The 19707-nt window shown below is 35.5% G+C and overlaps 2 protein-coding genes and 1 pseudogene across 2 annotated transcripts; 2 read left to right on the forward strand and 1 right to left on the reverse strand.

Annotated features, from left to right (window-relative positions):
- The first annotated feature begins 6709 nt into the window (after positions 1-6709).
- Positions 6710-7947, forward strand: LOC145055065 (flavonol sulfotransferase-like pseudogene; annotated as a pseudogene).
- A 342-nt stretch (positions 7948-8289) lies between these two features.
- LOC145050889 (increased DNA methylation 1-like) lies at positions 8290-10149 on the reverse strand. Its single transcript, XM_078999078.1, has one exon. It carries the CDS (start codon positions 10147-10149, stop codon positions 8290-8292), a length of 1860 nt encoding a protein of 619 aa, XP_078855204.1.
- A 525-nt stretch (positions 10150-10674) lies between these two features.
- On the forward strand, positions 10675-11764 carry LOC145050890 (uncharacterized). Its single transcript, XM_078999079.1, has 2 exons — positions 10675-11506; positions 11568-11764. The coding sequence occupies exons 1-2, from the start codon at positions 10675-10677 to the stop codon at positions 11762-11764; spliced, it is 1029 nt and encodes a 342-aa protein (XP_078855205.1).
- The last annotated feature ends 7943 nt before the right edge of the window (positions 11765-19707 follow it).

Consider the following 19707-nt stretch of genomic DNA (forward strand, 5'->3'; position numbering starts at 1 on the left):
ATCATTGAAGTTATGTTCAATGGATCTAGTTCACAAAGTAAAGATCATAGACAAACATAGTATGCATACTTGGTGTGTGGCATGACTAGTGTTTAAGAAAACATAGTGTACATGCTTGGAGCATGGGACAACTATTGTTTTAAATTCAAGAATAAAGTTGATAGCTGAAACAGTATACAATGAATAATGTGTAATCATATGGTGATAAATAAAAGGTGTTTTATTTATGTTCAAAGGGTTGATACCATATTAGATTCAATTATTATTGTGTTTCACTTTGCATGTTTTGACTTCCCGAATAAACTGGGTTATTCTTCCGGAATGACTAAGTTATTCAAACCATCCACAGTCGGTCATATGTTGGAAGTAGATATGAATTAAGACTGTCATGATGGGTTGTAGAGGTCTAAGGTGTTGGACAAGGCTACAACAATCATGAGTGCTCATAAGTTATGAGTATTGGATTCAACCCGCGCTCATTGGAATCACTTCATGGATTTTATCACGAGTGATCATGAGACGATAATATCTTATATTCTTCAAACCTAGAGATATGAGTTGTTACTATGAGTTGATAGTACATTGATAGCACGAAAACGCATTTGGTAACTCGGTGCTATAAAACGTGCCTTTGTGTATGATTCAACAAGTAGTAGAACAAGCCATATGAGTCGAAGTTTATCCGTTCCTTTTACCTTCGGGATAAAAGCGATATCTGTGGGCCCCTCGATGATTTGATGATGACAAATGGAAGTGCTCGGCCGGGCCAGGACTGATTTGATTTGTTCAATTAGTCAGTCGTCATAAATCGGAAATCGGGAAACAACAAATGGACAGAGAGAATGATTATAATCCATGTCTCAGTCCATATGATATCTATAATGGAGGAATATATGATCCCTTATCTAATGGACAAGTCACTGACAAAGGTCAGAGTTCATCGACAAGGTCAGAGTTCGACAGAAGCTTTTGAGAGCTACGATTGCCGGTTGGTTCCTGAAGTCATACGCAATAATAGTTTTAGACTTATCCAAGTGGGAGACTGTTGGATTAATGTCTAAGTCCATAACTATAATTGGTAAGACTTGACCCGACCCGGCATGGTCCATTTGGGTTGCATACCATCATGCACTTGGATAGACTATAATGAGAGGAATAAGACACTTATGGTTATTAATATATTATAAGTTCTAGTATATTAATAATAAGAATAATAAGATTATTTAATTAGTATTGATCAAGAATTAATCTAGGATTAATTAAGTGATCAAAAGAAGACTAATTAAATATATGGGTTGATTGTGTAAATCATCCATACTTGTATAGTGGGCTAATGCTCCATGGATAATCAAGTTGGGCTAAAACCCATAGGATGGTCCATGGATGCTCCATGGTGTATTTGTACCCATGGATCCAAGGAAATGGAAAGCCATGACAATTAAGAGTTTACCCTAATTGTGTAACTATATAAGCATCTTATTATTGAGGAAAAATCGGCCACTAGATATAGTGAAGAAAGGGCTAGCCGATTTTGATGAGTATAGAATTCTCTCAAGTCATTCCAAGTGTTTTGATGATTGTGATTCCATTTGAGGTGTCACACTTGGGGCACTAAGCACTCAAGCTTCACGAAGACTTTCTACACCAAAAAGGTATGTATTCTGTCCTACTATATTCATTGTTTTATATGCTAGATTAGGATAATACCTTGGAAGTTCTTATTTGCATGTATAATAGAGAAAACATAGATCCAAGGTATTTAGGGTTGCATGTACACTTAGGAAGTGTTAGAATGCTCAAAACCCAACAGTAAGACTACGGGGGAGCCGAAACATTCACTCATTATCAGTAGGGTGAAAGTGTTGTAAGACTATGGGGGAGCCGTAGCATTCACTAGTAGTCAGATAGTGTGAAGAGTGTTGTAAGACTGCGGGGGAGCCGTAGCATTCACAAGTAGTTAGATAGTGCGGGAAGTGCAGAAATACTATAGGGTAGCTATGACATTCACAGATTTGTTCGAATGACTTAGGCCAGGGTGGGCCAGTTCGCAAGGTTTTGAGTAGGTCACAGCATAATTGGAATCATGAAATGCTAGGTCGAAGGAGACTGGGTATGATGCAAGACTACAGTTATTCTGGTAGCATTCACTTTTTGTGTCGGATTCAGTGGAGACAGGTTGTCAGCCTATCATGATCGGATGGATCAAAGGATAGAAGGAGCCATGAGTGGCGGTATAGATAGGGCATTTATTATCAGACGAGGTATCCTTCGGAGGTCATGTGGGGTTGTTGTGTGTGTGTGTGTTTCTAGCCCAGTAATCGGTTAGGTTTTCGATGTTTGATTAGATATTATATATGAAGTATCATGTTGGGAGTTACGAAGGGCAACAGTGGGGGAGCCTTCTTGGCTCAATAATTGGGTTGGAACCCGAAATTTAAGATGAATGGCTAACGAATTGGGACCAGGGAGGTCTCGGTGGATTGAGGGAAGCAACCATGAGGCGACAACCTACTGTTTTAGGCAGTTTCAGGACTTCGGGCGGTATTAGCGATTTGGGTTCCGTGGGAATGAGGAGTATCTGGGTGTTGGGTAATGCCAAGTCACCCACAGCGGGATTAAATAATCTCATAATAGTCTGAGTCTATCCATTGTAGGGAAGGATCTTCTACTCGAAGGATTATCTGAGCTTCTGTCAGGTATAAGTGTTCTACAGAGAAATTTGGTCTATGACTCTGTTTTTTAGTGCGAACCTCAAGTTATCAAAGTTTGAGTAGCCAGTTGGGATATAAGTGCAATGAATTCGGCAATGATTCAGGGTAATCGATCTGTCAAGGAGACAGACCATCTTGAGGCTTCAAGTTTCAGATTGAGTAAATGTGATCATGTTGCAAGGAATTCGTTTCATATTTGGGTTTTAGAGCCCTTCCGGGTTGGTTTTGATTGTCTTGGAAAGGATATGGTATGCTCGGGACCGTGTCCATGTTGCTCGGGCTGCTTGGCGTGTCTGGGTTGGTAAGGAATGATTTCAAGGACGAAATCAAATTCAAGTGGGGGAGAGTTGTAACATCATGTTTCGAATTGTTCCCATTTTGAATTTGTGATCAAGGATAAAGTGCTATCAAGCTACGGATACCTGAGGGGCTGAGTTCCGGACCTAGTTGGAGTTGGATAAGGTGACTTGGATTGCTCGGGTATTCAGTTTGAGATTTTAGATCAAAGGGGTATTTTGGTAATTTGTCAGCTCAGGTCTTATGGAAGTGGATTCTAGTTCGAGACATTTTATGGCAGGCAAGAATTGATAATAGTTTTGAGCGTCTCGATACCATAGAACTCATCTCTAATCATTCATGGTGGCATTTTGATCTTATGGAGTCCATTTTTGGAGTGTTTGATCCATTTCCAAGAAGGTGGAGTTTGATGTAAAGATGGGGATCAAGGAGAATATTCTGGATCTGGCTTTTGTGACTCATTTCCAGCTTGATGAAGGTATAAAGCTTTGAACATGATCATTATTGTATTAGATCTACCATTTATGGGTTTTTGTTCATTTTGGTCCCAAGTATGAGATCTAGTGGTCTTGATTTCATTCTAGGAGCTTTGAGTCACCCCTCTTAGAGTCTTAGTGTTTCTGAGGTTCAAAGTCCATAAAGTTGGCACCTTTAGAGTTTAAGACCATCTATGTTGGAGTTTAATCCATTCCCATGAAACTAGAATGCTATTTGGTCTTGTTGGGGCATGCAAAGTCACGACGTCAGTGACTTTATGGGTTTAGACATTATGTGGAACTCAGATCTGTGATTTGGACTTATGATTTGAAGCATTAAGTACTTAATGGCAGAAGTAAGTCTAGAGGGTAGTACGGTGGGCGTACAAGCCAGTACGTACATCGTACAAGCCATTAAGCGAGTACACGCAACGTACTACTAAGTACGCCCTGCGTACTCAGCCTGGTTACATTTCAGACTTTGGGCTTTGGGTTTGGGCCTAGATTCTTGGACCCTAATAGACTATCTGGTTGGTTGTGTTATGGGCTAATTGAAGGATTTGATTATAGGATGAGGCCCAATAAGGAGTTTGGGCCCAATTCGGAAAATAGGGCCATTAGTGGGCCTTTATGGATTTTGGAGTTTTGGACTTGGTTGGTTTTGGACTTGGGCCTTAGTTGAGTATCATGTGGGCCAGGGGTAAAATGGTTATTTTACCCAAGTATGGATTATGGATCATGGTATAGAACCCAATTGATAATAGGGTGATATTTTGGTATTGATAGCTCAGGAAGTGTATAGGGCAGCAACTAAGGAATTCTTTCAAAAAGCTTCTGCATTCGAGGCGAGTCTTCTCACCATACCAATGGGTCTAAGGCACCAAGGCCCGCCCATTTATCTAGTTGTGATGATTGTTGTGGATGTGCTATTGAAACATTATGTATTTATGTGAAGTCCATGTGGGGGTTCCCATGGCAAGTAGCTATATATATGGTATGCTAGTTGATTGTGTAGTATTTGGTATGCTAGTTGTCTTTGTGATACTTGCATGGAAGACACCGGGGGGTTCCCGAGGCAGTTTAATATAAGACCATGTGGGGGTTCCTATGGCATTCCAGGCTAAGACCATGTAGGGTTCCCACGGTAGTGGGCTAAGACCATGAGAGGGTTCCTATGGCACCCGGTGTAAGACCTATGAGGGTTGCCAGGGCATCCTTATATGTTTGCATGTTTAGCTCATATGTTTGTACGTATGGTTTGATTAGTAGTTAGAAAAGACCATGTGGGGGTTCATATGTCAGGAAGACCATGTGGGGGTTCGCTTAGCAGGTAGTTAAGACCACGTGGGGGTTCTAGTGACACTAGGTGTAAGACCCTATAGGGTTCCCATGGCTTCCTTATATGATTATATGCAGGGCTTGTGTGATTAATATGGTTTATGTAGCTATTATAGCTAGTATGGATTATGTGGTTATGTGGAATGTGTGGGGTATGCTCTGGGGAACTCACTAAGCTTTGTGCTTATAGTTTTGTTTATGGTTTCAGGTATCATTGTTTTGGAAAGGAAGGGAACAGCTTGATCGCAGCTTACACACCCGTGTTTCCGCAATATATGATTTTGGGACGAACTCTGATGAATGTTTTTAATTAATCATGTTTTTGAAATGTTTGGATTTAAAAATATATGTGTTTTGACTGTATTGAAAAATGAAATTTTTACCCTTGATTTTTGGGTCGTTACATAAATCTTTTCTTCTGTAACATTCTTTTACATTTATCCCTTCGTCTTTCTTATCCTCCATTACGCATCAAGATCGATCTATCTGAAGTTACAAAATGAGAGAAACCCTAGCGATAACATCATCTTTATCATCGATGACTGGGTTAATACATATGAAAGATTATCACCGCATTGGAAATCATTCACCCCTCCTCAGGTATTAATTGGACGTCTTTTTTTTTAGTTTGCTTTCTATTAATTCGTATTCTCGTGTTAATCCAAACGAAATCAATGTTCAGGTTATGAAGCTCATGTCGTACTAAATATTTAAAATCATAGTGATAATTTATTGAGCTATTAGAAGCAAAATCATTGTTTAGGATTAGGAATCTCATATTGAACTAAATGATTAACCTCTGAATTATTTAGTTAAGTTACTGGAAAATACATCGATTTGACTGTGCAGGGTGAATATGCCCATGGCTCTCTCACTATTAATCATGATATTTGTAATTTAGTTTCAATACTTTAAATGTAATTTGGCTTCGATACTTTGAAATCGAATATTAATCTTCATTTACCCGGTCAAATATTTATATTTAATTTAGTAATTGGATTTTAATTGTAATTTATTATATACATTAGATTTATTTTGCAAATTCTGGGTATATAGATTTAGAAGATTGAAACAAATGATATAACTGGCAATCAACAACATTATTTACTAGTTTTCTGAGCTTTCCTGAAAAATTATTTTGTATCTAAATTAATTAATTACCGACGGATTAGCGACAGACATCAACGACAGATTAACGATGATATCCAGAGGTTCCGTGAACAATTTTTTAATGTTATAGAATTTCATTTTCAAAATAAATAAGTAAATAAATAAATAAATAATTCAAAACCCACTTGATTTATATATTTACCAAAACCAATATTGGATGCACCACTCATCAAAGCATTATTTTGGTGAATATCCAGATTTTAAATTAAAGAATTATTTTTTATTTTTTTGAATGTTTAAAATGTGGACGTGTGAAAAATATGTTACCTGCTTTTATCGATTATATAGAAATAAACTTGATAAAATCAAGTTTTATTTAGATTTCTGAAGGTGAGCGACATGGTGTATATATATTCTTACCTACACTCTTTGCAAAATTGATGGCCGGATGTAACATTTTGTATAATCAGATAGGAAAACAGATATCATATAGTAAAAAAAATGTTGTGTTGTTGAGTAGTCAGTTCACCTGAATCATGCTATCTTATATAGGATTAAACAATACACAAACACGTCACAATATCATTAATAGTTATAAATGTATGGTCATCATGACTTCGTTTCATTTTGGTCAAAAGATACGCATCGATATGGTTTGGAATAAAGTCATAAACGTCATTGCCAACCTGGCAAATATTGAAACTTTTACTCCAACGTCAATATTGTTTTAGTATATATAGACAGGTGAGAGTGTAATTAAACAATAGAAACTCCTTTTATTCAATTCCACAAAGATGACTTTTCAAATATCAGTCCCTGATGTCTACCCTCTTTCATTTGTAGACGATGATGACCATGAAAAGACCAATCTAGCCCTCTTGTATGATAGATACGAGGATAGGTTCACAACTTTTCCTAAGGAGAAAGGCTGGATGACTGAAGACCTTTACATGTACCAAGGGTTTTGGCACCAGTCAAAGAACGTAGTCTCGGTTGAAACTGTGATGGCCACACAAGACAGTTTCAAAGCTCATCCGTCCGATGTGTACTTAGCCACACTTCCAAAATCTGGCACAACATGGCTCAAAGCCTTAGCTTTTGCTATTGTAAACCGAAACCGATATAAAAACAAGCCACCTTCAACCCACCCACTACATAACTCTAATCCCCATAACTGTTTGCCTTTCGTTGAGACTGAAGTTTTAAGAACAAACCCTACTTATGATAATGCACATACTCCACGTCTCTATGCTACCCATATGCCTTACACTTCGTTGCCTCAATCCATTCTTGATTCTTCATGTCGCTTAGTTTATATGTGTCGAAACCCTAAAGATGTTTTCGTCTCTTTGTTTCACTTTGCAAACAGTTTGAGAGGCCAATCTCGGGATTTGATGACATTCGAGGAGGGGTTTGATATGTTCTGTAAAGGTGTCATACCAAACGGACCTTATTGGGATCATGTTAACGGGTACTACAAAGTAAGTTTAGAACAGCCGACAAGGATTCTGTTTTTGACATATGAGGACATGAAAATGGATACTAGGAATAATGTGAAGCTTTTGGCAAAGTTCTTGGGCTGCCCTTTTACAGAGGAGGAAGAGGGTAAAGGTGTGGTGGAAGAGGTTGTGAGCCTATGTGGTTTTGAAAATTTGAGTGAGGTTAATAAGCATGGGAGTTTAAGTATTGGTATACCTAATCATGCATTCTTTAGGGAAGGGAAAGTTGGAGACTGGAGGAACCATCTCACAATTGAAATGGGTCAAAATTTGGATCAAATTACCAAAGAAAAGTTTCATGGGTGGGATCTTCTTCTAAATACATGTTTGTGATAAAAGGAGAGAAGAAGTTTTCACCCTTTCATTTACTTGTATTCAAATAAAGGACGTCTCCTGTTAATTTCAAGAATTGTTCTAGCTAAATATTTCTAGTTCAAAAAAAAAAATTCAAGAATTATATTAATAAATTGTCCTTATTCTGTAATATGAATGAAAACTTTCTTTCTAGTTTTTCTAGGCTGAACTACAAACTCTTTCAGAAAAAAAAAAATCTAAGCATTGCATTTTTCCAAATAACAGATGTATTTTAAACATTTTACAGATAAAGAACTATTGGAAAATAAGAAACATCCATATATCAATCATAATCGGTAGATCAACACATATGAAAAAAGTATTCATATTCACTTCACCCACTTTCATATCTATATAACCATATCATAAACCTCCATCTACTCAAAAACCATAAGTTTTCATATCATAAAGCCAAGTTTTTTTTACGTAGAAAACAACTACAATTATCTACAAATATATATTGCTATTAATTACCAAAAGTCAAAACAAGTATAATAAACATATTCACATTCTCTTCAAGATTTTCTGACATTTCACAGTACCCGGAAAATCAAGGATCTTGCATTCAACAAGGCTCAATCGTTCTGAATCTGTCATCATCTTGAATCCAAATGCTTGAGTCCAAGTACTAACCATATCAGGAACCGCAGGCAAAACAAGCTTCTCAACCCCCAATTCTCCCAATTTCCATTCGAGCTCATCCATCAAAATCCTGCACATCCCTAATCGCCTATACTTGAATCTTGTGGCAACAAATGGAATCTCCGCCACTTTACTACCATGAACTCGCACTATAACCACCGATATCACTTCCTCATCTCTCTCCAAAACCGCTGTAAAAAACCCTTTGAAATTCGACTTTTTTGAACATCTATTAAAGATAACGTCTTCAACCACATTATTGGACCACGGATGCTGTACGGGTTCGAAACACTCATTCATCACTTCTAATGCCAAGTTTAGTTTGCTATAAGTTTCTGTATGTTCTTCCTTTATGTTGTTATCATTACTCACCATCTTCAGTAAACTCCAACTCAGGTTGTTTGTTGTTAATGGAATCGATATGCCAGAAATCCCCATTAGGCCGGAAGATATTCCTTCACATTTTTTAGAACAGAATGTTTTATTACCATCGGAAGACATTGAAAGCCCTTCTTTTTTCTGGCAATCAATGTGGAAATGGCGCTCACATTGTTCACACGTAATTTGGTCATGATCATGACCTTGAAGACAAATCCCACAACAGCAAGGTGGGCAGAACCAGTACTCGGAATCAGGAACTCCATTCAATCCAATGCAAGATGAATGATAAGAAGAAGTGCAAGAATCACATAACAATAAATCACCACCATCGTTGCAAAAAGAACAAAACTCATCTTGGCCAGATAACAGTTCATGACTAGATGATTCTATCGATTTAGTGACTTCATCAACTTCGTTTTCTAGGTTTAACTGAGTTTGACAATCCAAAAGAGACCTCCCATCATCTAGAAATATCCTGGCTGATGGTCTACGATATGTACTTCCAGCATGAGACTCGAATTTGCTTAGCAGAAAAAACATATTACAACAATCACACTGAATCCCCTTCTCATATATACGCCCGGATGCCATAATATGATCATCTAGTCTGTTAAGATAAGCGACTCTTGAACCACTTAACACAATTTTTCTTTGGATTAGGGAAGAAAGAAGGCACCTGCGGCTCACAGAAGAAGGTTTCGCCTTTCGTATTCGTTTCTTGGGTTTAAACTCGTTTCTTTTCTTCCCGGATTCCTTCAATTTCTTAATCTCACGAAGAGCTTTTCCTGGACGATTTCTCAGAATACCCTCTTTCTTTTCATCATCGTCAACAATACCCGAATCATTACTGTTCCCAACCGATTCTTCACTCTGTTGACGGAAATACGAACTTTCAACATCTTCTATCCGAATCCTTTTCTTGGGTCGACTATTGCTGATCACTGACTCATCGCTATTCACCAATTTCGTATCCTGTTTTGTACCTTCTTCGATTATGGAGCTACTCACGTCAATATTGTGATGATCTTGATGATCAATGAGAGATCCACAGGCTGCTCGGAGGGAGATATAAGTTTTACCTTTCGGAGAACAGTACCGAAGTTCTCGACGATTGGGTTTCTTCCAGAGGTAGAAGAAAGTCCAACCGAGTGCAGAGAGATGATTTTTTGCTTTCATGATTTTAGCTTTGATATCTGGATTCTTGCTTCTGCCTATTTGAACTCCACTTGAATAGTAATTTGTTATGGCTTCTGGGTTGTACTCTGGTTCATACTTAACGTACTCCATTGAAACAACAGTTGAAGAGGAATTAGGCAGAGTGGAGGATTGGCATAAAAGCATGGTGTTCGGAGACGACGATGACGATATAGGGTTTAACCAGTTTGAAAGTGTTATTAGGGTTTATGCTTGAGTCTCACGTAAAAGTTTGATATACGCACCTATATTTTAAAACTTGCATTTTAATCGCCTAAATTCTCGATAAATAACGATAGGACCCTACCGTTGGTGCAACTCTTGAACGGGATTTTTAAGGACAAAATTGTCCTCATTTTTTCTCATTTTTTATGAGGTTTTGGTATAAACCTTGATTTTTTTGGGATTGGTGGTTTTTGAACCGCCCCAGACAGTCAGGCCGCGGTCTGGTACGGTCTTGGCCATAATGCGGTCCTCTAGTACCGTGTTTAGTGATTGGTGGGTGATGCTTTGACCGTTGAATGGGTTGGGTTGTTGGGTAATTATTATTATTATTTTTTTTTTTTGCTTTTTCTTTCCTATATATACATATCGACTTTATTTTATTTTTCACAACACAATCTCTTCTCTATCTCAAAAAAAATTTTAAAAACAATCATCACTCTCTCAAAAATGTCATATTCTTCATCGTCTGAAGAATTTCAGACTATTTTTGATATCGCTATTGTGTGTGTTCAAATGGCGGAACAAACATATAACATTGTATGTAACAACGCAGCTGCAAGTTCTCAACGGAGAACACGAAGATATATTTGCAGAAATCATGAAGAAGCCAACCAACGTTTGGTGCAAGACTATTTTGCAGAGAATGCCACTTATCAAATGTATTATTTTCGTAGGCGCTTCAGAATGCTCAAAGGTTTATTTGAACGTATAGTTGAAGATGTAACGAGAGAGTGCAGTTTTTTCCAACAACGCTACGATGCTAGAGGTACACCCGATTTCACTCCCTTAGAAAAATGCACGGCCGCACTTCGTCAGTTAGCATATGGCATTCTGTCTGATGCGTTAGACAGAAGTTGTAGGATATCTGCTAGGATCGCACGAGATAGTCTCCATTTTTTCTGCAAAACTGTGATTCAGTTTTATGGTCCAAAATATTTACATAAGCCTACACGTAATGACATCCTGCAATTGCAAGCTCATCATGCTAGTGTACATGGGTTTCCTGGAATGCTAGAAAGTTTAGATTGTCTCCATTGGGCATGGGAAAATTGTCCTATAGCATATCATGGGCAATTTACCCGAGGTGATCATGGTCACCCAACGGTCATACTTGAAGCAGTTTCATCACAAGATATGTGGATTTGGCATACTTTTTTTGGTTCTCCTAGTTCGATTAACGACATCAACGTTCTCAATTGTTCATTAATATTTAACAACATATACGATGGATCTGCACCAGATTCTTCTTTTCAAGTGCGTGGAACGTCATATAAGTATGGTTATTATCTGGTCGATGGAGTCTATCATAAGTATGTTGTGTTTTGTTAAATCGTTTACAGCTCCACATGGTTCTAGACGAAAGAAATTCAAGAGAGCTCAAGAAAAAGTTAGGAAGGATGTTGAGCGTGCTTTTGGAGCTCTGAAGAAACGGTGGTTCATATTGAAAAAACCAGCAGCTTATTTAGGCGAGGAAAAACTTCAAGAAATCATGTATACATGTCTTATATTGCATAACATGATTATTGAAGAAGAATGAAGAGCGATATGTGCGTTTGACGAGGAAGAAATCATACCAGAGACACAACAAATAGAAATTGGTGGCGAAGAGTATATAAACAGGAGAGCAGAGATACGTTGCACTGAAACATTTCACAATCTTCGCAATGACTTGGTGGAACACATTTACGGGGTTCAAAACATTAACCTTAATTTGGATCCACCGGAGAACGACTTCATGTAGTTTGCTTTAGTTATTTTATTTGTGTTGTTTTAAGTTTCTAGAATTATTTAAATGTCATGTGTGTGGTTTTCGTGTTTTTTTTTTTTTTTGTAATGCAATGTAATGTTTTTTTTTTTTAATTTTCAAGTAATGAAAAATTATGTTTTTTTGATTAAATAGAAGTTTTATTAAAATAAAATAGTTAAAAAAAAGAAGTTTTATTAAATTAAAATAGTTTAAAAAAACAAAAAATAAATAAATAAATAAATAATGTGTGGCACCACTCCCTTGGTATGACAAGAAACCACACTTGAGTAGTAAAAAATGAAATGACATTTATATGGCAGGCAGGGCCGGCCCAAATACATGGGCGAGTTGGGCTATGGCCCAGGGCAGCAAAATCATAGGGGCATCAATTTGGTCTAATTCTTATACTCTATATATAAATTTAGCCCAAAGTTTAATCCAATAAATAGCCCAATATGATAACCAGCGTTTGAGGCAGCGTTTGAGGAATGAGGAGGACTGTGTAAACAAAGCGGCATCTCAAGCATTTGCACGAAGCACCTTGAGAAACCAATCGAACTTCTAGGAAAATGCATTGCTGAGATCGAGAGCCTTTAATCGACTTACGTCTGAAATGAGTAAGTTTTCATCATTCTTAATTTCTCATTATAATTTCCCCACTTCTCTCTAACTCTCTTAAACCCACTTGCTACTAAATATTGGCGAATTCCTTTACTTCTCATTCTAATCTCTGATTTCTCTACTGTAAGATTTCTAGTATTGTGATTTATGAAACATAGATTGATAAAGTCATCGAAAATCTGAAGACTTTTGGTGTATTGGATTTATAGATAGGTTTTGGTTGAGTTTTCTTTCTGAGCTTCATAATTTCTGTTTTAGTCTCTCTTACTCTCTACTTCTCATACTAATTTATGAATTTTGACTTCTGATTCTTGTATTATTGAATAATAATGAGTTTTTTTATACGATTTCTGCATCACAGGTTATCGAAAATCAAAAGAAGTTTGAGGTTTTCGATTTCTAATTTGGGGCCTGATGAGTTCTATTTATGAATTCTCATATCTCCTATTATATTTTATTTTCTCTTATTTTCTGCTTCTCATTCCAATTTCTTAGTTCTAACCTATTTCCATTTTCTCCTATTAGTGAGTTAGTTCGCATACTACTGAGTTCTCATATCTCTTATTACTAAGTTTGTTTTTTATGTGATTTCTGAATAATAGATCACCAAAAATAAGAAGTTTGAGGTTTTGGATTTCTAAATCGGGTTTGGGTTAATTTGATTTCTGAATTCTGATATCTCCTTTATGTTTTTTTTTTCTCATTGCAATTTCTAATTTATGTTCTATGTTTTTGTTTGTTGGTTTCAGGCGTTGGTTTGTTCGATTTCTTTTATGTTAGCTTTAGGTTATTCTAACTTTTTAGAAGGAAGAAGACATAAATTTATTTCGTTGTTATTATGTAGTAGTTTTTTCAAATGAACTTGTATTTCAGATTCTATGATTTATTTTTCAGATCTTTTGACATCTTGAAGTGGAAACAAAACATAAACTTTGTTCATGTTGGATATTTCTTTGCTTAGCTTTTATAATTTTATTTGTTGATTTTAAAATGTTTTTGGATGAAGCATACAAATCGAATGAAATATCAATTTTATTTAGCGACAGGGATTTTTTCACAAAATATTGATTATTGTAGAATATGAGATCCTTTGGTTTCAAAAAAATGTACGAATGCATTGTTTTAGGTGATCTATGTAGGTTTTTGTTTGGATGATTTGTTTGATTATAAAGTTTATGACATTTTTGATCTATAAAATTTTTATTTATAAGTTTTCTCTATGATACGGTACATATATAAGGGCATAAAATTTTCATCTCGCCCCGGATAGCAAAAAACAATGGACCGGCCCTGATGGCGGGAAATGGAATACGATTTCAGTGACATCACACACCCTTAATTTAGTCTTTTCAAATGGTGAAATGACTATAATATATTTAGATATTTATTTTTTATTTTTCTTTATTTTTTTTTATAAATCAAATCTTTATTTATTTATTTTATTAATCAGAAAAAGAGGTCTCTCTTTCTCTCTCTCTCGTATACTGAAACTATCCCCAAAAATGTGCATCGTCTTCTTATACCTAAATTACACAAACGAAATCCCCCTCCCCTTTTGATTCCTTGCAGATTCTCTCTCTGTGTTCTAATCAAGAGTTCTCGATAAACCCTAACTCTTAATCGCACACCCCGAACAAGACGAAGAGAAGAAAATCTGATAATTGCTCGAGTTTTTAGAGTTCTTAACAAACCCAATTCTTAAATCCACACCGACGAAGAAGAAACCCTGTAAATTGCGATTAAATCTCTTTGAGTTGCAGGGGTGATTGTTGACCTAATTGTGGTGGTGATAATGGTGGTCGGAAATTTGTTTGTGGCCATCGGACTTTGGCGACACATTTCTTCTGGACTTATTACTATGTTCTCAAGTAACTTCATCAGAACTCAGAACAACGGAATCAATCAGCATTAATTTCATATCACAATTCTCAAATCTATTTGGAAGCTGAGTTTGTAGGGCTAAAAGGGTTGGATGGGTGTTGAAATTACTTATCCTTATGTTCTTATTATCGATTTCTCAACTAGTTTCTTGCTTCAAGATGGATGTTTTGACGGAACTAGCATCGGGGTTAGAGATTTTACAGATTTTTTCTTCCATACAGGGACTGATATCTCCTAAACTTTTGTTTTCCTTCAAGGTAGCGTCGAATTAGTGGTGGTGTTACAATTTAAGTGATGGTGGTGCTTGAGATTCACAACAATTTTTCATGGATGTGGCGGTGGTTGATCATGAGGAAGAAGAAGAACACGTGAGAGAGAGAGAGAGAGAGAGAGAGAGAGAGAGAGAGAACTAGATGTGGGCAGACCGGAGAAGAAAACCTTAAAGCACAAAGCCATTGTGCGTGTATCGGTATATGTGTGTGAAGAACCTAGAAAGTCGATGGGTTATTCTTATTCACGTGTGTCTTTATGTTCATGAATTTACAAGAAAAAACAAAAATTTGTAAATCTTCAAAAAAAAAATCGATTTTTCCAGATCTTTTGTGGTGATTATTGAGACAAGCAAAATGTTCTTGATTTACCTTCTTCGGGGGAAGAAGGTATAGGACGGTGAGAGGTGATGATAAAACTTTTAAATGAGAGACCATATTTTTAATTAATAAAACTTTTAAATTAAATAGAGAATATAAAAAATGTATAGAAGGGCATTTTGTCAGTTTTAAAATCACAATCAAATATGATTAAAACCATCAATAAAAAAAAAATCGAGGTTTGCACCAAACCCCGGAAAAAAAGACATACCATAGAGACTATTTTTACAGTTTTGTTATTTTTTAAGTCCAAAGTCTGACTCATAACCCACGGCCCAACTTTTGTTTGTGATTTTCAAAACACATTTTTATTTTACTTTTTCCGATAGCTTCCATTTATATACAAATAAACCAATTGTAATTCATGAAAGTTTTATAGACTTAACAGATAAACGGACAACAAGTTACGTCGTTTTTTTGGACATCATTAAAATGGTGTCCAATAGAAATTATTCCAATAGAATGTGGTTGTTAATAAATTAACAACTACAAATAAACCAATTGTAACCCAGATATAGAGTGGAAATATCAGTTCAGAAAGTGAACTTACACGATCCAAGAGAAATCTGGTTCTCCACCATCACCCTACTCAAATATCCTCCAATAGTTTGCACTCATCTGTAGATATTGTCAAGTTTTTAAAAACTAATAGAGATGATGCCCATGGTTTCAAAGTGCATCATAATTGGTTTTGTCTGTTACCTTTTGCCAGTCTCTCTCATGCATGTAAAATGACAATTTTACACTATTTTTTCCGAACACTAAATATTAGTGTTTCCAAGTAAATGTGTTGTGTAATGAGTGAGAGAGGCATCATACGTTTTAACCATATTTGTCATTCGATATTCACCATCCGGGTAATGGAACAAGGACACAAGTGTCGTTAGTAATAAGTGCATTACACTCATCATTTATGTCTTGAAACTAGTTAAGATCCTATAAAACTTATAAATATGAATAGAGCATGAGTGCAATGGTGGTCATGTGTATGTTAAGGCATTTTAACGTGCTTAAGATTATTGTATATGGCATAGGTTATCATATGGTGAGCTCTTGGTTGGGTCAAAAGTGGGTGGAGTATGAGGCATAGTCAAATAGTGTTTGGTCGTAAGATAGTGGGCCCTAGTAAATGACGTGGATGTTGGTGCGGTCATGGAGTGGATCGTAGGTTGGTTGTAGGTGTGTGTGGAAAAGGAGAGTTCGAATAATGTTATTTATTGTACGAAACATACATTTCGATTTTTAATTGTGTTGAACACATGTGGGCATGAAAAACAAATTTGAATCTCATGAGAGTTTAACGTATTTTAGAATAATGCTACAAACTCGTCGTCATTATCATATTGAAAATATTATATACACATCCAAACTGATTATTGATATAAGCACAAGCATCATAAAACTACAGAAAACATCTTATATATGACAAAGTAGGTATACCTAAGGAAAAATGAGATAAGTGATCAAGAAAAATGTCATAATACTTTAATCCATTATATCTAGAAATAGGAAAGTATAAATTAAAAGGAATACCAAAGGGTTTCTAGTCCAACAACAATATCAGGTGTTGTCTTCCCTCCTTAAATTCAAGAGTTCCAATGGATATATGCAGATTTAGGAATAGTTTGGAAGTAAACTATATTTTCCATTAAAAAAATGAATAATGTGAGATGAAATTTTGACTACCAAACTAAAAAACTAAATGGAAGCCTAACATGTTTGCCAAGATGACAAGCTTAGCATAACGTGTGAGACCGAACTTTTTTACAAGACATTAACTTTGGTAACATGTAAGATAATATTTTCCATGTTAAACTAAGAATGAGCTAAACTAACATGCCAAAAATATTTTTGCTTAATATCTTCACATTTAACAAAAATACATACGATAATATCACAAATGGGATCATAAGAATGAGCTTAAACTAACAGGCCAACAAGGGTTGGTGTTGGTGATTTTATATCACTAATGTTATTTAAGTGTAATGTGATTAATTTGTTAATCAATGTCACTTTGAAAATTATCAAACAAATTAGTATGGTGCGGAGTGCACATTTGTTTGATTTTGTCATTGTTGAAAGTATACTGCTACTTAGGGGCGAAGCCCCTGAACGAACAAGGGTCCGGGGGCAGCGCCCCTGGGAGCGAGGTCCAAGGGACGACAGCCCGATTTTGTGATCCATTTATAGACCCGGTTTTATGTTAGTTTTGACAAGTAATATGACCGTTTTTTGGACAGGAAATTGTTTTTCTGTAACTAACTTATGGCGGTTTTAGGACAGTAAGTTAATTTCTATTATATGATCAATTTCGAGTTCATTTGGGTACAAATTTTCATAACATATTCTTCATTCTCCATTCTAGAAAAACAGTGAGTTTCATCATATTAGAGATTTTAAGTGTACCCTCGAAATGCTTTAATTTGAAAGCGTTTCACAACTCTCACTGATCCAAGTATATATCTATATTCTGATTTTCTAACAGTTGGAAATGAATATCAATATATACATACACTAACAAGATATGTATAGGTCATTAAAACGACACAAGACATATATATTAAGTAAAAATGAAACATCTCTACATTAACTTAGGGTTGTCAATCTTCTTTTGGCGCAAATATGTGAATTTTCTTTTTTACATTTTGTTGTTAATATGGCTTGTCTATCTTAATTTTGTTATTGAAATAATAATTCTATCATCTAGCTAAGGGGAAAATGATTATTTAGTCTCGTTTATGATTTATTTAATTTTTAAATATCAAGATTTATTTATATAACTAGGTTATAACCCGTGAAAATCACCGATGGCAAATATAGAACCAAAAACCATATGGTTCTTTATGTAAGTGAAACGAAAAAATAAAAGAGTAAATAATATTAGTGGCGGGCTCGCACTTGACAGAGTGGCGGCGGCGGGCCGGTGGCAATGGTCGGACGAAGAACGACATAGGGCAAAACTGGTGACTGAGTGGGAGCGATCATCAGGGCAACATTGTATGATGCTTCAAAGATGTTGATTGCGCCTCAGCCTAAGCGACGTTTCACATTTCAAGCTTTTTTTATTAGTTTTTTTTGTTTTTTTTTTGTTTCATTTTAAATGGAATGTACTATTGTCTAATGATCAAATTTTAAATGGATTAAATCATTGAGTTACTTTAAGCGGATTGAAATATAAACTATATGTTTCATACCAGTGGTGGATTTAAATGTATAGGAGTGGGGGCACATGACCCTAATGACTAAAAAAATTTACATATAAATATTTTAATTATTTTAAAGATTACTTTCAAATCCTTTATGTTTTTGAAAAAAATTCAATAAAGCCCCCAACAAAAATAAATGTTGGAATCGCCAATGCTTCATACATGTTGATCCATTTTCCTTTTGGCAAAGTTTAGAAGGTAGGTCCTTAAAAAATTAAAAGGTAGTTCCCAATTTTTTTTCTATAAATAGTTTTTATGATAACTTTATAATTGTTATTTTATGTGACAAAAGTTCTATATTAACATGTTTAATCCTTGAATAATCTTATTATTCTAAAAGTTCATAGTCGGTTATAATTCTAGGAGTAATTATGAAATAAGACTAATATGAATTAGATTGGTTAACTTTCACTGGATGAAGGTAGACAATGGGTTGTAACCAAGTTTCATAGGTACCTGTCAGAGAACTAGTATTGAACTGACCCACATCAAGATCATCTTATGGATCGTTATCATGAATGATACTTGATTAAAAGGTACTATGTTTGTATCCTTAACACCTGAGATACATAGAGGGACTTAAGTGTACGGAGTACTGTGCTTAGATATGGTCAAAAGTTGGTCCTTAATCGGACAGTTATAAAAGCCATTTTCAGGTATGGTATGAACTATGCAAGAGGCTTATGTAGTCAAGATAGGATTTGTTCCTCTTATGTGTTGAGAGTTAGACATCTAAGGCGCCTTACCAAAAGTTGAACACCAAATGAGATTAATCGTGATCCGTATCTCATGTTCAACATGATGTCTGTGGCAAATGGATAACTAATAAGCTTACCTTATACACCAATTGTAGCTTGGAGCTTTTTGGGAATTAATCGTTGATAGAATGGCACAAAGTCGTATGTTGATGGGGGAAGTGAAATGTTGCTAGACGTTCACTACTTTCTATATCAGTCTAGTATGAATCTTGTGCAAGTGGGAGATTGAAGGATCTTACATGCTCAAGAATCATATTAAAATGATATTGCTAATTAACATATGATACTAATGGGTGACACTAACAACAACTTGATATGATTGATTATTTATTAGAAATCGATTTTAATAAATATTCAATAAACTCTTATAATTAAATTAGAAATTATTTATTTCTAGGAAATAATAATTTTTCATTAGCAAGTAACATTACATAATTCATATATGAATTATTAAGTCATGTACAACATTTTGGACTAGATAAATTCTTTTGTCTTTTACCAAAAAGTTAAAGTTTATATTTATAAACTTGGTTTATAAAATATAAAACTCATGATTTCTTTTTATATCTTAATGGCCAAAAATAGATGGAGGGACAAGAAAGCTAGGAAACATCATG

This window comes from Lactuca serriola, chromosome 5 (assembly GCF_051521515.1).
Source record: "Lactuca serriola cultivar US96UC23 chromosome 5, Lser_US96UC23_V15, whole genome shotgun sequence".
NCBI lineage: Eukaryota > Viridiplantae > Streptophyta > Magnoliopsida > Asterales > Asteraceae > Lactuca > Lactuca serriola.